The sequence below is a fragment of the Trichosurus vulpecula genome, chromosome 3 (assembly GCF_011100635.1).
Source record: "Trichosurus vulpecula isolate mTriVul1 chromosome 3, mTriVul1.pri, whole genome shotgun sequence".
NCBI lineage: Eukaryota > Metazoa > Chordata > Mammalia > Diprotodontia > Phalangeridae > Trichosurus > Trichosurus vulpecula.
In genome coordinates, this window is record NC_050575.1 from 144,643,089 (window position 1) to 144,665,552 (window position 22,464).

Genomic DNA, 22,464 nt, shown 5'->3' on the forward strand with positions numbered 1-22,464 from the left:
TTGGGGGTGGAGGGGACTCAAGCAAGTCCCTGTCTTTACTTGACCATCTTGGCTCTGCACCTGAGCAAAGCCTTCATGTTTCTGATATGCTTAAAAGACCTATGTTTCTGACCTTTTATATGAGAAAAAGAAGTATAATGATAGACACATCCTAATTCTATCTTTTAGTCATCAGCTTCAGTGATAGAATATATGATTCTTTAATCTCTAACTGGTGCATAAAGCTCTATTTACCTAATTACATTACCTCTTTCTCAGTATTCATATGAATCAAGGAGAAAACAACTTTCTTTATGCCAAATTCACCATGATAGAAATGCATGTGGTAACTCTTACCCTCCAACACATAATCTGTCATCCAGTGACACTGGCTTCCTTGCTATTCTTCAAACAAGACCCTCCTAACTCTTGACATTTTTGCTGGCTGTATCTCATGTCTGGTGGGCTCTTCCTCTGTATCTCTGTCTCTTGGTTTCCCTGGCTTCCTTCAAAACATAGCTTAAATCCCACCTTCTACAAGAATCTTTCTTTGATCCCTCTTAATTCTAAAGCCTTTCCTCTACTGATGATTTCCAGTTTATCCTGTATATAGCTTGTTTGAAAATAGTTATTCACATTTCATTTTCCTCATTTTGCTTGTGATCTCCTTAAGAGTAGGTATGATTTTTTTTTGTCTTTCTTTGTATTCTTAGTGCTTAGCACAATACCTGGCATATTTTTTCGGTTGTTTTTTTGTCATGTCTGACTCTTTGTGACCCCATTTTAAGTTTTCTTGGCAAAGATACTGGAGTGGTTTACCATTTCCTTCTCCAACTCATTGACAGATAAGGAAACAGAGGCAAATAGGATTAAGTGACTTGCCCAAGGTCACATGGCTAGTCAGTATCTCAGGCCAGATTTGACCTCAGGAAGATGAGTCTTCCTGTCTTCAGGCCTGGCACTCCATCCAATGCTCCACCCAGCTTCCCATCTAGTACATAGTACTAGGCACATAGCACATGATTAATGAATGTTTGTTGACTATCTGCTTAATTAATATCAAACTGAAAAAAATCTGTCTTACTAATTTCCAGTAAATCACTCAGCTGATCATTAAAAAATATTTGAGGTCTGTGGATCAGCTCTGCATTTTTAGACATTTTACAGAAAGTGTTGACTTTTCTAGTTTACTGATAGTGTCAGACTTCCAGGTACTATATTTTATTTCTTGACTGGGGCATGTGGGGAAAATTACATGTACATTTATCTTTGCCAGAACTCATAGCAAGAGAATTTTTTGACTGGTAAGCTTATTTCCTAAGTCTGTGAAGTAATACTAATGTACCTCTTTACACTTTTAAAGCAGTGCCGAGGAATTCATTGTCCTCCAGCGAAGCCTTGATGCTTGTAAAGGTTGGTTTGGTCACAAGTATGTGACTGCCACTTTTTCATTTGATTATTGGCAAGTAAAGCATAGCTCTGCCTTTCTAGGCAGACTGAATTCAGCAGAAAGTGTCCCATAGATCACCTTCATTCTTCCTGCCCTCCTCCTTTACTTTTTAAAATCCTTCTTTGGCATTAAGTGCTCTCCCCCTAGAATCGCCTGCCTACTCTGATGGTGTGACCTTGTCAGTGGGAGTGAGTATAAGTGGTCAGGCAAAGCCTTTGCTACATATCTTCATTAATGGTTTCAAGAACTCCTAAAATGGTTTTGATTGTCACATTTATCTCTACTTAGTGATTCACCTTCTTCAGGCCTTTGAGTCTTGCCTGAACAACTAGAATTGTGTCATGTTGGAAGCCATTCCACTTTTTTTACTTCAAAATTTATTGCCAGATTATAGTCACATCCTGTTTAAAAGTGCCACGTTAGCCATCCTTTCTTTAACTGATATTTAAATGATGATCAGATAAAAATCTAGATGGAAGTGATTTCATAAGCAACAAAATGAAGAAACCCAATGAAAAGGTGCCTAAGAGGTATTTCCTCTATATTGACATCACCAAAGGTGATTGTGACTCTTCTTTGTTAGAAGATTGGACATTTTATTATTCTGACAAATGTAAAATCCATTTATACTAATGTGGATGAAAATTGCCATTTACAAAAATAACAAAAACATATGCTGGTCATTTTTAATTATAGTATTTATGAGAGTTTATTCAATATTATTTATTCAACAAGAAATTATTAAGTGCTTATTATATGCACAGCACATTGCTAAGCAATGGGGATACAGAAACAAAAATGAAAAAAAATTCAGCCTAAGCTGACAAAATTTTGTAAATTGAAAAAAGAGAATTGAAATTTCTCATTTCGTATCTTTCACTCTTTTATGCATGGCAGTGGGAATTGTCAAAGAGATGTGATGAAACATTTTGTTTTATTAATCAGTAATTGGTGGGAGGCATTTAAACATAAAAAGGTTATCTGTTTTTAAAAATGGTGATTTTTGAAGCTCTTTCAATTTGGATGATTAGCAGAAGGTTCACATTCAATATTGGTAAAGCATTGTTCCAAACTGTACCTCAGGAAGATCAAGTGTAAATTAACTCAAAACTAATTGAAGAGTAAGCAGAAAGCTTCACTCTCTGTTTAGCCTTAAAAGCAAAAATCAGGTGATTCAATTCACAGACAAGAGCCATTGAGTGGACAATTTCGTTTCAAGTGCTGAAGAGTCATGGAAACAGTATCAGAGCTAATTTCATAATCACCGTTAGCACAAGGGCACTTAAAACAATTATTTCCTTGTACCTTTATATATTTGTACAGTGCATCAGTTAAATGTGGTAAGCAATAAAAAGGATAAATAAATGGAAAAGCCTTCATCTTTACCAGCAACAAAGATCTGATCCCTTCTTTCCCCTTCAGTTCTTTGAAAAAGTAATATATTTCGTGTGTTTCTTATTATTGGTAAAATGATAAGTGTTAAACCTAATAAAGAAAGGTTGGAGTAGTTTACATCACTGGTGCTTTCCCCCCTCTTTTCTATCTCTTATGAATATGGTCTTTTCTTTCCTAAATATGTTTCTTCTCTTAAGCACATATTCACTTTATTATTTATTTTTTTTTTTGCTTACAGATACTTAATTGTCCTTAGAATTATTGTCTTCATTTCTAGTATTTTTGATTATTTATTTTGTCCTAGGAAATGTGTGGAACAAAGAGGTTTCTTGTGGTATCTGGTCCCTGTATGCCCACTTCTTCTAACCTGTACCCTAGCTATCACCACCACACTGCCGCATTAGATTTTTATCATTTCCAATAGTCTAAATAGCTTTGAGGGAAATGAACATCCTTATGTAAGCCAGTGGTTGCATTAGAAGCTTGGATGGACAAAGGGAAAAGGTATAATATTTTTTAAAAATATTTCCTTTTATTCACCTTAGGCATATTTTTTTTCCTTTCCTATTTATCATATTTCAACTTATTTTACCAAGATAAATATAATGACATATCTAGGGAATACCTTTTTAATTCTTTATTGTCTTAGCTGGGTGTTGTGCCTGTATTTAGTAAGGGAGCAAAATAGAAGACTTAAGTAAAGTGGCTTCATTTCTAGATGACCTGGTATCACTGTTTATCTATGATTCATTACATAGTGAAGAATTTGGGCATAAAAGAGAAATTCTCCAGTTTACTCTTAGTGGTTTATAGAATTTGACTCCCCTGAGGTGCTGTGGGACTTCTAGAGCTTTCTTTGCTTTATATAGCTGGTATATCCAAATTTTTTCACCAAAATGCAGTAAAATGAAAGAAATGAAATGAAACCTCCAGGAAGGCATTTCAGAGGCCCTTCTAGCGTTAAGCCATAAACTCATTTAAACATAAAATAATTAAATGCCTTTGTTCTTCCGAAACCTACTAGTAAAATGTGTTCTCTAATATATCAGAATAATTAAGCCATAACTGATTCCATCCCTTTATTGCAAAGACAAGCATTCTTTTTCTTGTCTCAATTTTTGTTCCCTTTCAACTTCTGCAGTGGAAAAGGAAATATGTGAAGCATGTGTGCCCTCCCTGGGAAAGGAACATTTACATCAATTTCATCTCATGATCCATTTCCAAAATGAACTGTTTGTGCACTGCTCATTTTTGATGCGTACCCAATGTATAAAATATAGTGTGCCAGCTATTCCTATAATATAAAATTTGCATAATTTCCCTTAATAAAAAATTCCACATATTTGCCCCACTACCACTGTTTTGTACCAAAAACAGCATGTGCTAGAGAAGATCCCATTTCTAGAGATCTGGTGGTACCAAATTATCTTGATAAAAATAATTGTGCTAACCATCTGAAAAGTCAACTTACGATTTTCCTGATATGCCTTTTAACAGTGCAGGGCTATTTAGGTTATTTCCAAAGATCAATATGTGATGATTTTTTTTAAAAAAATCTAAGCCATTTTTTTAAAAGTATTGTCTGTTATGTTTCAGGTGGATTATCCATGCTATGAAGTACGAACTACAGATTCGTGGAGGGGGCGTGCCAGCCTTGGACTTATACCAGCTGTCACCTAGTGAAGTTAAACAGCTTCTCTTAGATATTCTCCAGCCTCAGCAGAATGGAAGGTAAAGAGTAAAGTCAAATTATCAACATTTATTAAGCTCCTACTAAGTGTCAGGCACTGTGCAGAGCACTGGGGGTATAAAGAAGGGCAGAAAGCAATCCATGGTCTCAAGGAACTCACAGACTAATGAGGGAGACAGCATTCAGATCACTGTATACAAACAAGCAATATATAATATAAATTGGAAATAATCACCAGAGGGAAGGCATTAGCATTAAAGGAGATCAGGGAAAGTGTTCTTGTAAAAAGTGGGGTTTTATCTGGGACTTGGAGGAAGCCAGGGAAGAAAGAAATAGAGATGAGAAAGAGAGAGAATTCCAGGCATGAGGCAAGTGAAATCCAGGCAAGTGAAAATGCCTGGATTTGGGAACTCTCTTGTTTGAGGAATAGCAAAAACCTAATGTTGGGCAGGGAGGTGACAGAGTAGATAGTGCCAGGCCTGTAGTCAGGAAGCCCTGAATTCAAATCCAGCCTCAGACACTAACTGTGTGACCCTGGGCAAATCACTTAACCCTGATTGCAAAAATACAAATGTAAGATTTTACATTGATCTTTGTGAAATTTCATCTTAATGATCTCAGCCTAGTACTCTAGTTTGTAAAAATCTTTTTAGATCATGATTCTGGCATCCAGGGTGTCAGCTCTCCTTCCAAGCTACTTCCCAGGGCTTTTGTGAGAATCAAAATGAGATACGGTTTAGGACTTTGCAATCATTCAAGCACTGTATAAATGCTAGTTTATCACTATTATTATTATTAATTATTGTTATACTCAGTGCTTTATCACTTAGCCTGCCATCAAAGTTCTCCTTCAGTGCCTCCTTATAGCATGGGGTGACCCTGAGTTCTTGCAGATTGCCTGCCAAATTAGAGCTTCAGCAGCCTCTAGTCATCAGTAAAGTTTTCATTAAGCATCTTGGTACAAAGGCTTTGTGCCTTTCATTTGAAGACTGGCCCAAGTTTAGAGAGTTGCTTTGCCAGAGGATAAATCGCTGGGTTGAAAATAATTTTGTGCAGAGCAACTTAGACCACCCGGGAAGAGATTGTGGGAGATGCTCACACAAAGGAAGCCAAAGATCTTTCAAAGTATTAAAGTGTATTATTGAGAATAAGTACTTACTCAACTAAAGCAGGAGACCACAGAGGTGCCGTTGACTGTCTGCTAATTGTAATACAAAGTGATGATAATAACGCATTTATTTAGTATTTATGTGGTGCTTGAAGGTTCACAAAGGACTTTTCTCACAATAAGACTGCCATAGGTAGGGCAAGCATTGATATCCCCATAAATTGAGGTTCAGAAAAATAAAATTATTTCCCCGGTCAACACAACTAGTAAATATTAGAACCAGAACTTGAACCCAGGTCTCTGACTCCAGATGACATGCTCTTTCTGTTACGCTACAGTGTTGATTTTCTAGAATTGGAAGTATTGCTATGTCTAGGCAGAACAAAGCTATGCCAGTGTTTAAATCAGAAGCATACTTGTACTGCTTGTTCTCTTATAACTCTGTATCCATGGGTATGCTGTTAGTAAAATTCGTTTATGTTAATCTTGCTTCCCTTTTTTTAAAAACAACACCACCACCACCACTGGTTTAACTGTTAAAGTCTCTGAGCCATTTAGTGAGAGGCCTAGTACCTTACTGAAGAATAACACTTCACCTACTGAATTTTTTTAAGGTCTTGGGGATTTTTTTTGTCTCCCACAAACTCTGTTTTCACTATAAAATATTTATTGTTCCTAGGAACACATAGTAGATATGCATCATTGATGGATTTTGTCTTTTATTGCTCACTCTACTGGCGCGATTAATCCATACGGCAAGCCTGGTATTGGAAAAGAACAAGTTTGTTTTTGAATCCTGAGTGTTTTTCTTTGGTCTGCAGATGTTGGCTGAACAGGCGTCAGATTGACGGATCCCTGAATAGAACACCCATGGGCTTCTATGACAGGGTGTGGCAGATCCTGGAGAGAACACCCAATGGTATCATTGTAGCTGGAAAGCATTTGCCCCAGGTAAAGTCCTGATGTATTTATGTGTGGGATCTCTCTTGTGAGGCTAGAAAGTAAAGACTTGAGCCTCAAATAAATGGTGTCATTATTTTTCCCATCTACAGCACAAATAACCTTTCTGCTTCTGGAATTTTAACTGAATTTAAAGAAAAATTTCCAAGAGTGCAAACATTGAGAGAGGAAATATTGAAAAATAAGAAATCTAGCACGTTATTTTGAGCTGTTTTCCCCTCATCTGAATTGCTTTTTTTCCCTTTTTTAATTGGAAAGTGAACCTTGATTTACAGAAAATCTGTTTTCAAATCTGTGAAAAGGGGGCAGCTAGGTGGCGTAGTCAGTAGAGCACAGGCCCTGAAGTCAGGAGGACCTGAGTTCAAATCTGGCCTCAGACACTTGACACATGTACTAGCTGTGTGACCTTGGGCAAGTCACTTAACCCCAATTGCCCTGCCTTCCCCCCTGCAAAAAAAAAAGTATCAAAATTAGAGGGGCAGCTAGGTGGCACAGTGAGTAGAGCACCAGTCCTGGAGTCAGGAGGACCTGAGTTCAAATCCGATCTCAGACACTTGGCACATTTACTAGCTGTGTGACCTTGGTCAAGTCACTTAACCCCAATTGCCCTGCCAAAAACCAAAAAAAAAATTTTTTTAAAAATCTGTGAAAAGTTCTGTGTATACTTCGCTTTTCTAAATAAAATTGCATTTCATATGCATTAAATTTCTGTTTAAAGGAATATTTTGGTAACTTTTCACAAAACAACCAACTACTGCTTAGTTTATTCTTTTGTACCTCTAGAATTTATAACATAAATTTGCTTAAAGAAAGGAAAGCTTGCATGCCCATGGCTTCTCTCTCGTAAGCTGTCTCTATTAATGAAAAGTTTCATCTACTCACATGTTCTGATAAAGCAGACACTGTGAATGAAGAACTACTATTCCCTGGTTGCAACTTTGTATTTTGGGGACAAATTTAACTATTTAAAGCTCTTAGGATCCCTTTACTGGACAAATAACTGTGGAGCTAAGAAGTTAGGTATATATTCTGACTTCATAGTTGATAATAAAATGATGATGATGATGATGTTATATACATAATCAATTAATTATATATTAGAAAAATAGAATACTATGTTTGGATGGGGAAAATTGCAACAAAACTCATTTTGTTGAATCTCTGGATGTAAAGCAGTGTGCTTTTTGTTTTCTTCTGTGCTAGGTTACAATAGATTGTTTTTATGTTTTTATTTTAAAAATAAGCTATGATGCACTTAACTTCAAGCAACTAAACCAAAAAGATACACATTTACAACTCTTTATGCTCCAAAATGAATTTTTATGCACAGTCTGCACTTGATAGCTATTTGTTACTTCTTCTATATCCCTTCCTGCTCTCTGTTCATCTTTCTCTGTATTTGTGTATACATTTTTCCTTTCATGTAGTCATAGTGTATATACTGTTTTTATGGTTCTTTATTTCACATAAATAATTTCAAATTTAAAAAATACTTCTCATCTTTATCATTTTAATGGCATTGTAGCATTCCATTTTTAATGGAATTGTTGTGAAAAATGCATTTTTTTCACGTACCAACTGTTGTATATTTAGGTTGCTTACAGTTATTTATAATTACAAATAATACTGCTAAATTTATCTTTGAATAGATTCTTTTTTTTCCCCTTGCAATGACAATTTAAAGCATAGTCTGAACACTGGAATTATTGAGTCAAAGGTTGTATTTATTTGTATGATTCTTGTGCGCTAAAGCAGGCTTATGAATATTAATACATTCAGCACAGTATTATTTATTTGGTTGTTCTTTTACTGTTGCCAGGCCTTTGTCACATTTGAGTAGAAAGCATAGTCCTATGCACATGGAAACCTATTTTCCTTCTCCCAGTCTGTATGCATGCATGGAGATGAATGTGTTCAATAAAAATTGGTGGACCTGCCTCCCCACTTCTTCAGCTCCACCCAGAATACCACTTAAACTTTCCAGTAAATGAGGCAGTTGTACTCAGCCTGTTCCTGTGCTAAGTAGTGTCCTTTCTGTCAGCAGGAGACAATACTATTTCTTTGCCCGCTCCAATTGCTATAGTCACACAGCGCATAGATTGACTTCAAAGAACCCAATTCATATGATATCATTTTTCCTTTCAAGGAAATGGAGGTGAGGCCAAGAAAAGCTCTTTTCTTCTTAAAACAAGTTCATGCAGCTCTAGCAATTGTTACCAGGAATCCTATTGGTTTTCATTGTCTTGAATGTCTAGTATCTTATCTGGAGTCTAGAGCAGAGACAGTGTAATACTGAGCAAAATAGCCCTGCTGACAAGTTGATTTGAAGGGGACCTTTTACCTGGGTCCCATTTGAGTAGAAAGTATATGCAGACTTCACTAGGCTTATTGGTAAGTTTGCTGTAAGTGATCAGAGGAAATGAAAATAAATAAGTATATTTTGTCATCTCCAGTAATAGGTCTGGCACATTCTGCTTTCTGCCTAGGTGCCTTTAAAGGAGGCTCAACCCCTATCAGGGTAAATTTTGTCTTGTGTTTTCTATGTTCATTTGACTTGATGTAAGGAGCAGAGGAAGACTCTGCCCCTTGGACTTTCTTACCTTCCCAGATCCACCAATCCAATGCAGAAAGATTTCTTTCCATTTTGTTTCTCTGTGCTTATTTGCTGTTTCTTAAAATGGACCTATTTTTGTTTGTCTGTGACACGTTTTTGATGTAGTCCATGTAGAAACAGTTAACCCCTAGAACGATGCAAATTCAGTGGAAGTGCCTTACAAGCAGAAGTTGAGCTAAACCTCTTCTGTTAATTCTGAAAACTAATAAATGCCCAATTAATTTCAGGGCTTCTTTTAGTGTATGGAAGCAGCTCTCTAATATTACCCTTTCTACTAAAGCATTACTAAAGTAGTAATTCTCTATCAAACACAGAATACCAGAAGTGGGAGGGATCTGAGGGGCCATCCCCGGGAATTTTAACTTATCATAATGGTTAGCAGGTCAGTTTCAGAATTTAATGGCCATAAAATACAGCTCTATTTTTTAATATAAAAAATATATTCTCCAAGTTTTCCTGGAAAGGAAAAATATTGATTAGAGAGTGAAGTACCTTCATTAACTTAAAACCGTAAGAAAACGTTAGATATAGAATTTTAATTTTTATTCTCTTTTCAGCAACCAACCCTGTCAGATATGACCATGTATGAAATGAATTTCTCCCTCCTTGTTGAAGACATATTGGGAAATATTGACCAGCCTGAATACAGACAGATCATTGTAGAGGTTTGTACTAACAAATCCAGTGTATGAATGAAGAGTTTTCTGATCTCACTGAAAGACAAACAAATTAAAAAAAACAAACAAACAACAGTATGGGAGTCTGACAAAAAAGTTTGACAAGTGAGAAGAATTCTTTACCTTTAGAGGAGAAAATGGTAAATGCAAATTGCAAAATGTTTTGAACATTTTCATGAATTGTGTGAAAGGCACAAAGAAAAAGTAAAACCACATTAAATCAAGCTTCTCCAGAAAGCAAAGGCTTTTTAGTCACATATACCTGTCTTCTCAGTAACATACAGATCAATAGCAAGCCCAGGAGGAATGCCGAGCATGGTTCCTTGTACTTTATAGGTTTATAATAAGTGTTTGAAGGAATGAATGAAAGTTTGTCATAAATATGACAGGAGCAACTATTTTTAAATGACACATACATGTGATATCATTTAAAAACATAATATGCCCCTTATATGCAATACAGCCAAGATTGGGAAATTAGGTAAATAACAGGAATGTCAGCCTCATTTTACCTCTCATCTAGGGAAGCCACTCTCCCCCCAAGCCCCAAAGTCAGGACCCACACTGCCGAGTCTGTAGTGGACATGTCACTGCTCAGTGTGCCTTGTCTCATGCAATACTAGCCTTCTCCCTCATTCACTAGAGCTTGGGGACATAGTTATCCAAGCATAGGCTCCTAGACTGTTCTAGCTGGAAAGGCCTTCAGAGGCCATGTCGTCTAATTCAATCTTTTTTTTTTTTTGACAGAGCAGGGAAGCAACTTGTTTCTACCATAACTATTGTTGTGTGGTAGTAGCAACTATTATGTAAGTAGTATGTGGCAGAACCAGGATTCAGATCCTGATCTTTTAACTCAAAATCCGGTGGGTTTTTTTCCCCTTACTCTGCCATATTGTTTCAGTTGGGTCATAGCTGGGGAAGCCCTGGAAGGAATTGAAAGGATATGATCCTTTTCTATACCATCAACTCTCAATACCTCCATGGCAAGTGCCACAACACCCAGGAGTGCTCAGTACAGAAACTTTTTGTTGACTCTGTTGAGGGTACCTCATTTGGGAACAAGACATATTCCAGACCGTGTAGCAATGTTCAATTTTCATCATTTAAATTCTGCTTCATCTATAGGGGCATTCAGGGCTCCCTCACTGGAAACCCTGAATTTCTGGAATTTGTTTCCACGTGTATTGTTGTTGCTCTTGGACCTCCCTTTTTTATGGGGAAATGATGTAGGGGAAAACTTGGACTTATGTAAATGCTTTATTGACCCACATAGTGCTAACTAGCCACTGTGGGGAATATTCGGCCCTTCGTATTCTCTCAGATACATTCCTCCTTCCTGTCATCCCATGACACGCAGTGGCATCACTCTTCCCTTAGCTCTATAAATGCTACTCAAACAAGGCTCCAAAATACTCTGCTGCTGTTGTTGCTTATTTTCATTGTAATACCATTGGTATACCTTGAGACATTCCTCCGTATACCTGGGCCAAACTTTGGAGGACACACTTTTCTGTCTTCCTGTCAGTGGGTACCCTCCAGCAATCTTCACCAATATCCAGTAGTTGGAATAACTATGAACTTCTGAGTGATAGTTGCCCTGCTTCCCTTCTCCCCCTCCCCCCAGATATGCTTATGTCCAGTAATTCTCATTTATGGCTCAACTCCAAGGACACTTTTTCATCAGCACTAATAAGGCAGGAAGTTCTAAAGATGTGCTGCTTATATTTTCTAATTAATTAATTTTTAATTTTAGTTTACAATATTTAGTTCCTCAAATTTTTGAATTTCAAACTTTCTCTCCCTCCCTTCCCTCCCCCCTCCCACCCAAGATGGCATGCAGTCTGATACAGGTTCTACATATACCTTCACACTAAACATATTTTCACAGTAGTCAGGTTGTAAAGAAGAACTATAACCAATGGAATGAACAACAAGAAAGAAGAAAAAACAGAAACAAAAACAAACCAACAAAAAAAAGAGAGCAAATAGTTTGCCTCAGTCTGCATTCAGACTCTGTAATTCTTTCTCTGGATGTGGATCACTTTTTCCATCATGAGTCTTTTGGAGTTGTCTTAGAACCTTACATTGCTGAGAAGAGCCAAGTCTATTAAAGTCAGTCATCGGAGATACTGTGTGTCTGTATTCGTGTATAATGTTCTCCTGGTTCTGCTCCCCTCACTCAGCATCAGATCATATAAGTCTTCCCAGATTATAATGAAGTCTGTTTGCTCCTCATTTCCTATAGCACAATAGTATTCCATTATATTCATACCACAACTTGTTTAGCCGTTTCTCAATTGATTGATTTCCAATTCTTTGCCATCACAAAAAGAGCTGCTATAAATATTTTTGAACATATGTGTCCTTTTCCCACTTGTATGATGTCTTTGGGATACAGCACTAGAAGTGGTATTGCTGGGTCACATGTTTATAGCCCTTTGGGCAAAGTTCCAAATTGCTTTCCAGAAAGGTTGGATCAGTTCACAACTCCACCAACAATGGATATGCTGCTTATATTAAAGTAAGATCCTAAAAATATAGAGTTCTTTGGGCCTGGTGGCCCATCAACCACTTTTTCCGTGTTCCTAGCTGCTACTGCTTCTCCTGAAAGTAACTTCCTTAGCCACCATAACAATGAGCACAAATTAAAGAATCTTATAGTTGGGATGGACCTCAGAAACCACCTGGTCCAACCTATACCTAGTTAAGAATCCCTAGTGTAACATTTTCAACAAATGGTCATCCAATGTTTGCTTGAAGGCCAGCAGAGGTTCCCAAACTTATTTGACCTACTGTCCCCTTTTCAAAAAAAAAAAATTACTTGGGGCAACTAGGTGGCGCAGTGAGTAGTGCACCAGCCCTGGAGTCAGGAGGACCTGAGTTCAAATGCGGCCTCAGACGCTTGATACATGTACTAGCTGTGTGACCTTGGGCAAGTCACTTAACCCCAATTGCCCTGCCAAAACAAAACAAAAAAAAAATTACTCAGCCTCCCTGGAAATCTACTTTCTTTAACCCTCTAACTTTTTATTTTTTGAAATTTCAAACTGCTACCACCCTCCTAGATCATTCCGGCTTCCCCCAGGAGATGGTATCATCCACTTTGGGAACCTATGCTCTAGATGACCGACCATGGCTATCTTAATGCAGCCCAAGATCACATTAGCATTTTTTGACTGCCATGTCAGATTGTTGATACAGTGTGTCCACCAAGACATCTAGACTTTTTTAAAATAGATGAACAACTGTTGAGCTCTGCCTCCCTGTATTTATGTCAAGCTGATTTTTTATATATGTCAGGTTGATTTTTATGTCATATTTTATGCTAATTAGACTCATTCTTATTATATTCAGCCAATTGTTGTATCCTATCAAGTTCTTTTTGGATCTTGACTACAAGTCTGTTAAGCATGCCGTCTGTTCTTTTATTCTATTATTCTTTCTTAAACCATAACTACTCTGAGGCAAATCACAAATCATTGGGGGCACATCACAAGAGTGAAGCAGTCCCAAATATGAGCACTACCTCAGATCTGAAATTGAACTATTAATAAATTGACTCTGGTTCTTTTCATTCAAGTAATTCCAAGTCCTCTTAATTGTAGCATCAAGCTCTCATCTTTCCATCTTGTCCATAAGAATAGCATGAGAGACTTTGTAAGTTTGATCGATAAGGTTTAGACAAGTTGCAGTCTGTATTGATGAAATGAGTTTCCACGCTGGGGGTTCCTGGCACTGATAAAAATCACAATCTGGACAAAAAACAACAACAACCATTAAGACATCAAAAATGGAATAAAAGGCACATGGTGGTCCTATAACAATACCATGAGAAGCACTCGAGCAGTACAAAGGGGATCTTAGCTACCTTACTATGCAGAAAAGAACAATGAAGGGAAATGAAGGGATAGGATGGGATGATGCTCATGGACAATAGAACAGGGGAACTGATCAATTCTTACTTTGTTTTCTCCGTGAAGGAAAATGACTTTCACACTTAAAAGAATTTATTAAATTTTAGGTTAACTATATCTATAGTCAGACTGATATAATAGACTGATTTACCAGTCTATTAACCCTGAAAAATAAATGAGCTTAGGCTAGCACGAGTTGTCCTTCATGAAGCCTCACTGAACTTTTGGTGATTCCCTCTTCTTTCTCCAGTTGTTAAGTAACCCTGCCTTTAATGATACCCTCTAGAATTTTGCCCAGAATGTAAGTTGAGCTCACTGACTTTTAACATAAATAATTTGCAAAATCCACTTTTTTCTCTGTTTTAAAAATCTGAAAAGTTGTGTTTTTCAAGTCCTGCAGCACCATTCCCATTTTCCATGATCTTTCAAAGATCACTCACTGGCTCTTTTCACATGTGCTAGTTCTTTGGAACCCTAGGATATAGTTTGTATGGCCTGATGACTCCAACTCATCAAGAGAATATCTAGGTACTCACTATTATTTCACTATTTGTCGTAGTAACCATTTTTATTCTGTCCTTTTTAGCGTGAATATCATTTTCCTTTATAGAGAAAACAAAGTAAGACTAAAGCAGCTCTCCTGTCCCAATGTTCCATGAGCATCATCTGGTCCTAGCCCTTCATTGATCTTCTTTTCTCCAGCATAACTAAGAATCCCTTGCGTTGCTTTAGCACGTCTCATGGTACATATAGGTCTCTGTTTTTGACATCTTTACTGGGTATTGTTGTTGTTGTTGTGTTGGGGTTTTTTTGGTACAGACTGATCTTTATCAGTGCCAGGAACCCCCAGTGTGGAAACTTATTCCATCGATACAGATCACAACTTGTCTGTATCTTAGCATCTTAGTGAGTACTGAGAGGTTGAGTGACTTTCCCATGGTGACACAGCTAGTATATATCAGAAACAGGATGCCAGATGAATTTCAATTAGGAATTCTGAAGCCTCATTCTAATTCCACAGAAGCACAGTGTGGCTCAATTATAACAACAGCCACGGCACAGAGACAATTCCTTTCCTCTAATAGTTTACAGCTTAAACCAGATAGTACCAATGCAAACAAATATAATTCTAAACAATAGGATAAAACATTAAACTAATAGAGTCTTTATATTTATACCACATGGTGGTCATAGATAAGCACATTTAGGTACAGGACACCAGTACAGTAATCTTACTATGCAGAAAACCATGTTTGGAGAGGAGAAGATGACTTCCCATAGAATTACATTAATTATAGTAAGCACGTTAAGGCCCTAGACTCCCTATTTGTAACTAAAGATTACTTTCTTCTCCCACATCTATATCCTTGAAATGAACAAAATTGTTCTAATACAGGTTTGCTCCAAGCCAAATTCCCCTTTAATGGAGCAGGCTTCCTCCACCTGCCTGGTTGCACTGTTCTCTTGTGCCTTAAACATATTTATTTGTTATTCCCAATAAGCAGTTGTTAAATTGGATCCAATTCTCCATGTCAAAAGGCACTGGAACCTATTTAATTCATCACCTTTTCAAAATCACAAGATGCCCCCAAAAGCCTATGAAGGGTTCTGTCATTGTGTGCATATTGCCAGTCTTGAAGTCCTACAGTTTGGTATGCTTTCTTCAGGATCAAGGAAAGTTGTTTTCATGTTGGTTTGAGAAAATTAAAAATTCCTCCAAATTGAAGGGACTTGATGATCTGCATGCTGGGTTAGAAAAATTTCCCAGGTGGCCCTTTAGAACTTTGCAGACAATCTCATAAGATGGCCCATTTCTGAATCTCATAAAAATACATCTGGAGCAGGTCGTTTTTATGTAGCACACAACAGACTCGATGCCTTTGTCTTTTCTAGTTATTAATGGTTGTATCAATTGTACTGGAAAGAAACCCTGAGCTAGAATTTCAAGATAAAGTGGATCTGGACAAATTGGTTAAAGAAGCATTTAATGATTTTCAGAAAGACCAGAGCATACTAAAGGAAGCTGAAAAACAGGTAAGTAAGATACATAATTGTGGAGTGTATGATGTCATCCAAACTCTTGATTCCTGAACAAACATTTAATCCATGAAAGACTCACAGAAATGCCAATGGCATACATGTTTTAAATGGTCTTTAATTTCTATGTAGTTGTGTTTTCCTATACCAGAAAGATGAAGAATTAGCATCACTTTATATTTAAGCAATAGTTAGTCAGTGAAACTGAATAAAAGCCATCTAAAATGAAGAAAAGTCCCTTTATGTTTAACCATTACAATTATTTATTATGCGGAAGAGCTGTAGGTTTGAGGAGGCTGTTAAATTAAGTTCTGGGTGATAGGATGTTGGGAATGGGAATTTCTGCCATTATAGAACATAACCCCTTTGAGCCTCCCTGTTTAATATACTTTGTACTTATCTGCAGAAATTCTCCATAAAGAAAGACAAATGATCAGTAATCAGGAAACCACTGAAAATATAGTGACTTACTTTTGCTCTGTAGACTACTCAGGAATGTCAGAAGGCAAGGACTTGAGAAACAATAATAACAACAGTAACAGCTAGCATCTCTGTCTCTTGGCTTCCTTCAAGTCCCAGCCAAAATTCCACCTTCTACGGAGTTTCCCAATCCCTTTGGGTTCTAATACCTTTCCTCTGTTGATTATTTCCCATTTATCCTGTATAGAGCTTGTTTGTACATAATTGTATGTTGTCTCTCCTCTATTAGGCTGTAAGCTCCTTGAGGGCAGGAACTGGCTTTGCCTTTCTTTGTGTTCCCAGCACTTAATACAGTGCCTGGCACATAGTATAAATGCTTATTTGATGACTGATTGACTTATGTATGGTGTTTTGCCCCCCCCCAACCCCCACCCAGGTTGGTTTTTATATTTTTCCCATCAGTCCTTTATAAAACCAAACCAAACTGTTTGCTTGCTGTTTTACAGGATGACATGACTTCCTTTTACAACACTCCACCATTAGGGAAAAGAGGAACATGCAGTTACCTGACAAAAGTGGTGATGAACCTGTTGCTGGAAGGGGAAGTCAAGCCAAGCAGTGATGACCCCTGTATAGTTAGCTAACAAAGATAGTAGAAGGTACTTTGTTTAGCTAGATCATATTTTTCAGGGTTAGCTTTGACAGACATGTTTCCTTTGAAGCTTAATCCCAGGCAATCATGTACCTGTTTACTTATTGCTGGTGAGATCTTTACCATACCACCAATTGAATTATTTGGGATACTGCATGGAACTACTAGTTAATTTTTTAGTTAAGAAATACTTTTAATCAACAAAAAATATTCTTGAGCCCATCATGACAATAGTCATGTTCATTGAATGGCAGAAATCACGTAGCCTGAAAATTAGACTCTGCACATTGCATGATTATACAATTAACGAAAATGAAACTTTGATATTATATTAAGTTCCCTGAGCTCATGGTTGTAATTAGGTGTTGTGCCAACTAAACAGAAAGCTTACCCAACAGTTCTGTGTGGATATTAAAAGAATTTGTGAGAATGATAAACTTTTCTTTTACCCATGAACATTATTGTGTTAGATGTTATATAAATTTAAAATCAGGTTAAGTTAACAATATCTTGATGTCAAAGACGACATCATTAATCATGTGTGAAGTATACGGAAGCTATTGTAAAATTTTTACTTCGTGAAAATCATTGTGGTTTTATATTTGTATTCCCTAGACATAGGGGAAAGAGTTAAACACAAAGTAATAATGAATTGATACTTCCCAAAATATTCTCTTTAATTTTCAGTTTATTTAGGACTTTGTGGACTTGTTCAGAAGTTTGTGTAATTGTGGGACTCTAAACCCAGTATATACTGGCAAAAATTAATCAAAAATCATTAAAATAGTTTTTGTGTTTAATAAATTACTTTTAGGAAACCTTCTGTTTCATGAAAATGTCTTTGTCAGAACTAAATATTTTTATTTATTTGATAATGATTCTAGCTGGAATGAAGAGAATCAGTGGTATATATACAAATTCACACCAGCAAAACTCATTTCACCAGCAATTCACACCAGCAGAACTCATTTCTCTCCTCCCACCTTAGAGCCTAAATGTGTTATGCAAAAAAAAAAAAAACAAAACACTATTCTCCTACCAAACTGTCTCAAGTGATGCCTTCTTAAGTATAGGATAAATATTTGAATTGTATTAAATTATTTCATTCTTAAATGTCACACACTTATCAAAATAAATAATAGTACATTCGGTTGCGTTTTAACCAGTGGGACTTGAGGGAAGTGATTGGCAAATCACCACAACCGCACAACTATTAAGTGGAGAACCAGGAAATAAAGTGGTTTCCATACTTTTCTTAGAATTTAGTTTTAAAGAGCCAAAGAGATAATTTTACCTAAATCCCTTATTTTGTTAATAAGGGAACTGAAGTTCAGAGTTTATTTCTGGAAAGTCCAGAATGCTTTCCATTAAACACTTGTTGAAATTTAAAGATAACTATGTTGATAGTTTAAAATAAATATATGATTGGCTAAACAGAGTCCCCCCAAAATATCAGATACAATTTGCAGAAGTACATGTCTTGAATGGCTCATAAGAGATGAACATTTAGGGTTTTTTTTTTCTAACTAGTTGTTTAAATAGTTATTTTCAAAATTTGTGATCATAAGGCAGAGATTTTCTTATTGTATTAAAGAAGCAGTTTAGAATATATTCAACATATACATCCACATTGTATTTTAGTGAAATTAAGAATTTATTATCTTGAAAGATCTCTCTTGATATCAGTAAACCTTGAGATTCATACCTCTCTGGAAGTCAATATCTGCATCCTAATTAGAGGAAGGGAAGATAACATGAATCAGAACGTAGGGATCCTCTGAATTTTTAGTCTCATTTGGCCTATGGAGGCAAAATATTTTAACAGCTGTACTAGAAACTGAGTGAAAATATTAGTACACTTATCTAAGCATGATAAGATTTAAATCTGATTTAGAGTTTCCTCTACTACCATGGCAGATTTACTGAATATATGTTTATTTTACAGAATAATACCTGTTAGAAATTCCTGAATGAATAGCAACTTATATTACACTTTACTTAGTATCATGCAAGAAATTTATGGCTTCTCCCACATTTTGTGCCATTTTACCTAATAGCCCTCAATGTCACATTTCAATTTCTACAATCTAACGTGTGGGATCTGATGGCCTGTGGTGTTAATCACTTGTATTGTAAATGATCTGCTTGTGGTTCATCATGAGACTGCTCAGATCCCTGTTCTTAAAATTATATTTAAAAAAAAGCTTATAGACATGTTTCTCCCCTCTAAGGAAAATATAAAAACTGTACCAAGAATAAAGGTGGATGGGAGGTGGTAAAATGCATTGTTAAACTGAATTGATAAATTTGAATTCAGGGCACAGAAAACGCAATTCTCATATCCCTTCCCTGCCGCTGAGTGTCAGGCAGAGCCAACCTAAGATGTATGTCCAAGTTTGACTGTCCACACCCGAAGATTAATTTCCCTGAATTATGGGATAGGCCTATAGCAAAATGAGGTGATTTATACAAAAGGACTTTGTAAGCATAAAAGAAAGCCATTCATCTGTTTGTCTACTTGCACATACGTTATTTCCCACTTTTTAAAAATGTGATTTCATTTTCTATGAATTCCATTTCAAATTTAAACCAAATATAATTTTAATGCTTCATACTTTTCAACCTTGAAAAATGATCAAATAGTATTGTTTCAAGTTACCTCAAAGAAATAACAAATCTGTCTCCTTTCATAGACCTGGAAATAAATGCAATTATCTCATGTTCTCACATAACCTTGAAGTGTCCACTGTGTTTCAGCCCCAGTGTGATATGAGGTGACTTCTGATATGGACATTGAAAATGGGGAGCATCATAAGGTAGAGACTGTTCAGGCCAATAAAGGTCCAGGGAACTGTTTGCCTAAAAAAATAGAGTTGGAATTTGTAAGATCCAGAATAATAAATGCTTTTCCATCGGCAGCAGTTTGCTCTCCTCTTATATAATAATATCAAGAAATATAGCTACCCTAATAGAAAAACAGATTACAGCTGTATCTTCCTAAAAACACTCAGGGGCCCTAGAAAGTACTAGAATTCACAGGATATGTGTATTTTAGTCTCTTTTATTAAGCCCACAATAAAATGAAAGTGGAGAAACTCGATCATGTTAGAGTCACTCATCACCAGGTACCCAACATAGCATGTTAATATGCTGAAGTCTGAGGGTAGACAATTAGCTCTTCTCCCTCGCCAGGATCACTGGAGTGAACTTGCCAGAGTAGCAAGCTTAAGTGGCAATTGGGGTTCAAATACTAGGTGACCCACTAGTGAAAATGATGTGTTCAAGTGGAGTTTAGATCATTTTGAGAAGCGTTTGCTTTTCACATCTGTGGGTACTATAATCAAAAACCTTTCATGCAAAGAGCTTCTCTGGCTCCTTCAGTTTCAACTGAGTCTTGATGGAGAAATTGCAGATTACAAAAGCAAAGCTGATGGCCTGAGAATTTGGCAGTGGGGATGAGCTTCCAGCTTGGTCAGTCTTATTGCCTTATCTCCGAACTGGAAAGAACATCCTGCCTTTCTGATGAGATGAATCTGAGCAGAAATGGCCGGCTTTGAATTAGATTGTTTCTTTGCCTCCTCTTCATTTTGCTCAAAAGAGGCAATGTTTGAAGAACTCTCTATTGGTTCAGTCATTTTCAGTCATGTCTGACTTGTGACCCCCTTTGGGGTTTCCTTGGCAAAGATACTGGAGTACTTTGCCATTTTCTTCTCTAGCTCATTTTACAGATGAAGAAACTAAGGCAAACCAGGTTTGAATTCAGGCCCACTGCCACAACCTCATTTTGCTTAGAAGATGAGACAGTGTTTGAAAAACTCTTGATTTATGAGAATCCAATTTAATATTCATATGTTTTCTATATTTGTCTTTTTGTTCTCTAACTGATAAAGGACATGAGTGAATATTTTATTGTTGCCATCATTATTTTATAACTTAATGAGTGAAGGTTTGCCAAGTTAATAGACTGCCATTCTACTAATTTTTAAAAAAATTTTATTAGCATGGATACTCCCCTCCACTGGTGCAGATCACAACCCACAGCCCCTGCAGTTCTTGTCCATGTCCCCCACAGGACCACTGTAGATATTCCACCTGACTTAAGGGAAGCCTTCCTATGGTTCTTAAAATATTTTGTGGCAATCAGTGCAGTACTCAAGCTGTTCATCTGTTCTCCTTTATTCTCAGTTCACTAGTCTGGTTCCTTTTCTGTCATACATGTCTTTGATGATAGAATATGAATGTTTAATAACCAATATTTGGCCTGCACATGATCTGTTTACCTTGATGGGTCTTCTTCCTGCTACCTGACTATAAGAAATCCTCATAGCTTAATTTCTTGGCTCTCTCCAACCATCACTATACCCTCCTCCCTTCCAGCTCCCCAAAAAGCGTTATCTTCCTGCCTTCACTAGAATGTAAACTCCTTAAGGTCAAGAACTACCTAATTTTTTTCATATTTGTATTCCCAGCATTGAAGACAGTGTCTAACACATCTAAATGTTAAGAAATGTTTTATCTGTTCACATATCTATCTCTCCACTCTATCCATGAGCTTAAGCATTCTTATTACTTCAAATATCACTGCTAGATTAATAACTCTCAAGTGTGTGTCTCAAGTTACGTATCTTCTCTTGTCCGCTGGGCATTTTTAGCTTCTCAGACTCAATGACAGCCTCTTTGATGTCCTTACTGACTTATCTTTCTCTTCATCTCATCTTGCATACATAGTCAGATTAATCTTCCTTCAACAGCACTTTGTTCATGTCAGTATAGATATATTAAGCTCCTACTATGTGCCAGGCACTGTGCTCTAAGCTATTCTGCCTGGCTTTCAATCTGCTTCCACACCACCTCTCTAGGCTTAATTCCCAGGACTCCCTAAAATATATTCTCCACACCAAGGTTGTGAACCCTAAGTGCTCGTTCAGGTCTTTCTTCCTTTCCTCATCTTAGTCCCTCACTTGGAATGCCTTTCATATTCTCTTTCCTTTGACAGCTGGTTTAGTCCCATCTCCTCTAAAATATCTTCTCCCATTTTCCATACTCCAGTGAGCGTTGACCTCTCCCTTTCCTGAAATGCTTCAGCATTTCACACCCTTCTGCATGCAATAATATGCTGTTCTGAGTTGTGTGCTAATTATTTTACAAAAATGCATCTTGCATCTTCAGTTAAATTATAAGCCCCTTGCAGGCTGAGATATTAAACTTTTTCTCCATTCATTTCTTCTCAGCAAAGGCCACATTTTTCTGGGCTCTGGTTATCAACGAGAAACCTCTCTCTACCGAGCAAATCATGAGCTATTTTGCAATTTATAGTTTCAGTGATTTGCCTGGGGCCCAGAGAGATTGACTGACTTGCCCAGAGTCACAAAGCAATATGACACGGACACAAAGGATGTGACACAGGCAGTACTTGAACCCAGGTATTTCTAACTCCGAAGCCAACTCACTTGCCTTTATTTCGTGCTGTAGGTAATGGGTTAAGATCTATGCTAGGAGTTTCTGGGTCATGCGGGCAACAAGATGGCAGGCTAGACATTTTGTCTAGTCTCTCCAAGACTGAAATTT

General features: G+C 36.9%; 1 protein-coding gene across 3 annotated transcripts in view; it reads left to right on the forward strand.

The window, feature by feature from the left end:
• The window catches only part of PHKB (phosphorylase kinase regulatory subunit beta), a 246,947-nt gene extending 229,233 nt beyond the window's left edge, over nucleotides 1-17,714 (forward strand). For all 3 annotated transcript variants that reach the window (XM_036751888.1, XM_036751890.1, XM_036751889.1), the window contains exons 27-31: nucleotides 4,421-4,555; nucleotides 6,444-6,573; nucleotides 9,754-9,861; nucleotides 15,681-15,821; nucleotides 16,751-17,714. In XM_036751888.1, coding sequence (XP_036607783.1) covers nucleotides 4,421-4,555; nucleotides 6,444-6,573; nucleotides 9,754-9,861; nucleotides 15,681-15,821; nucleotides 16,751-16,888 — 652 coding nt within the window. In that variant the 3' untranslated portion in view covers nucleotides 16,889-17,714. The remainder of the gene's footprint in view (nucleotides 1-4,420; nucleotides 4,556-6,443; nucleotides 6,574-9,753; nucleotides 9,862-15,680; nucleotides 15,822-16,750) is intronic.
• Nucleotides 17,715-22,464: the final 4,750 nt, after the last annotated feature.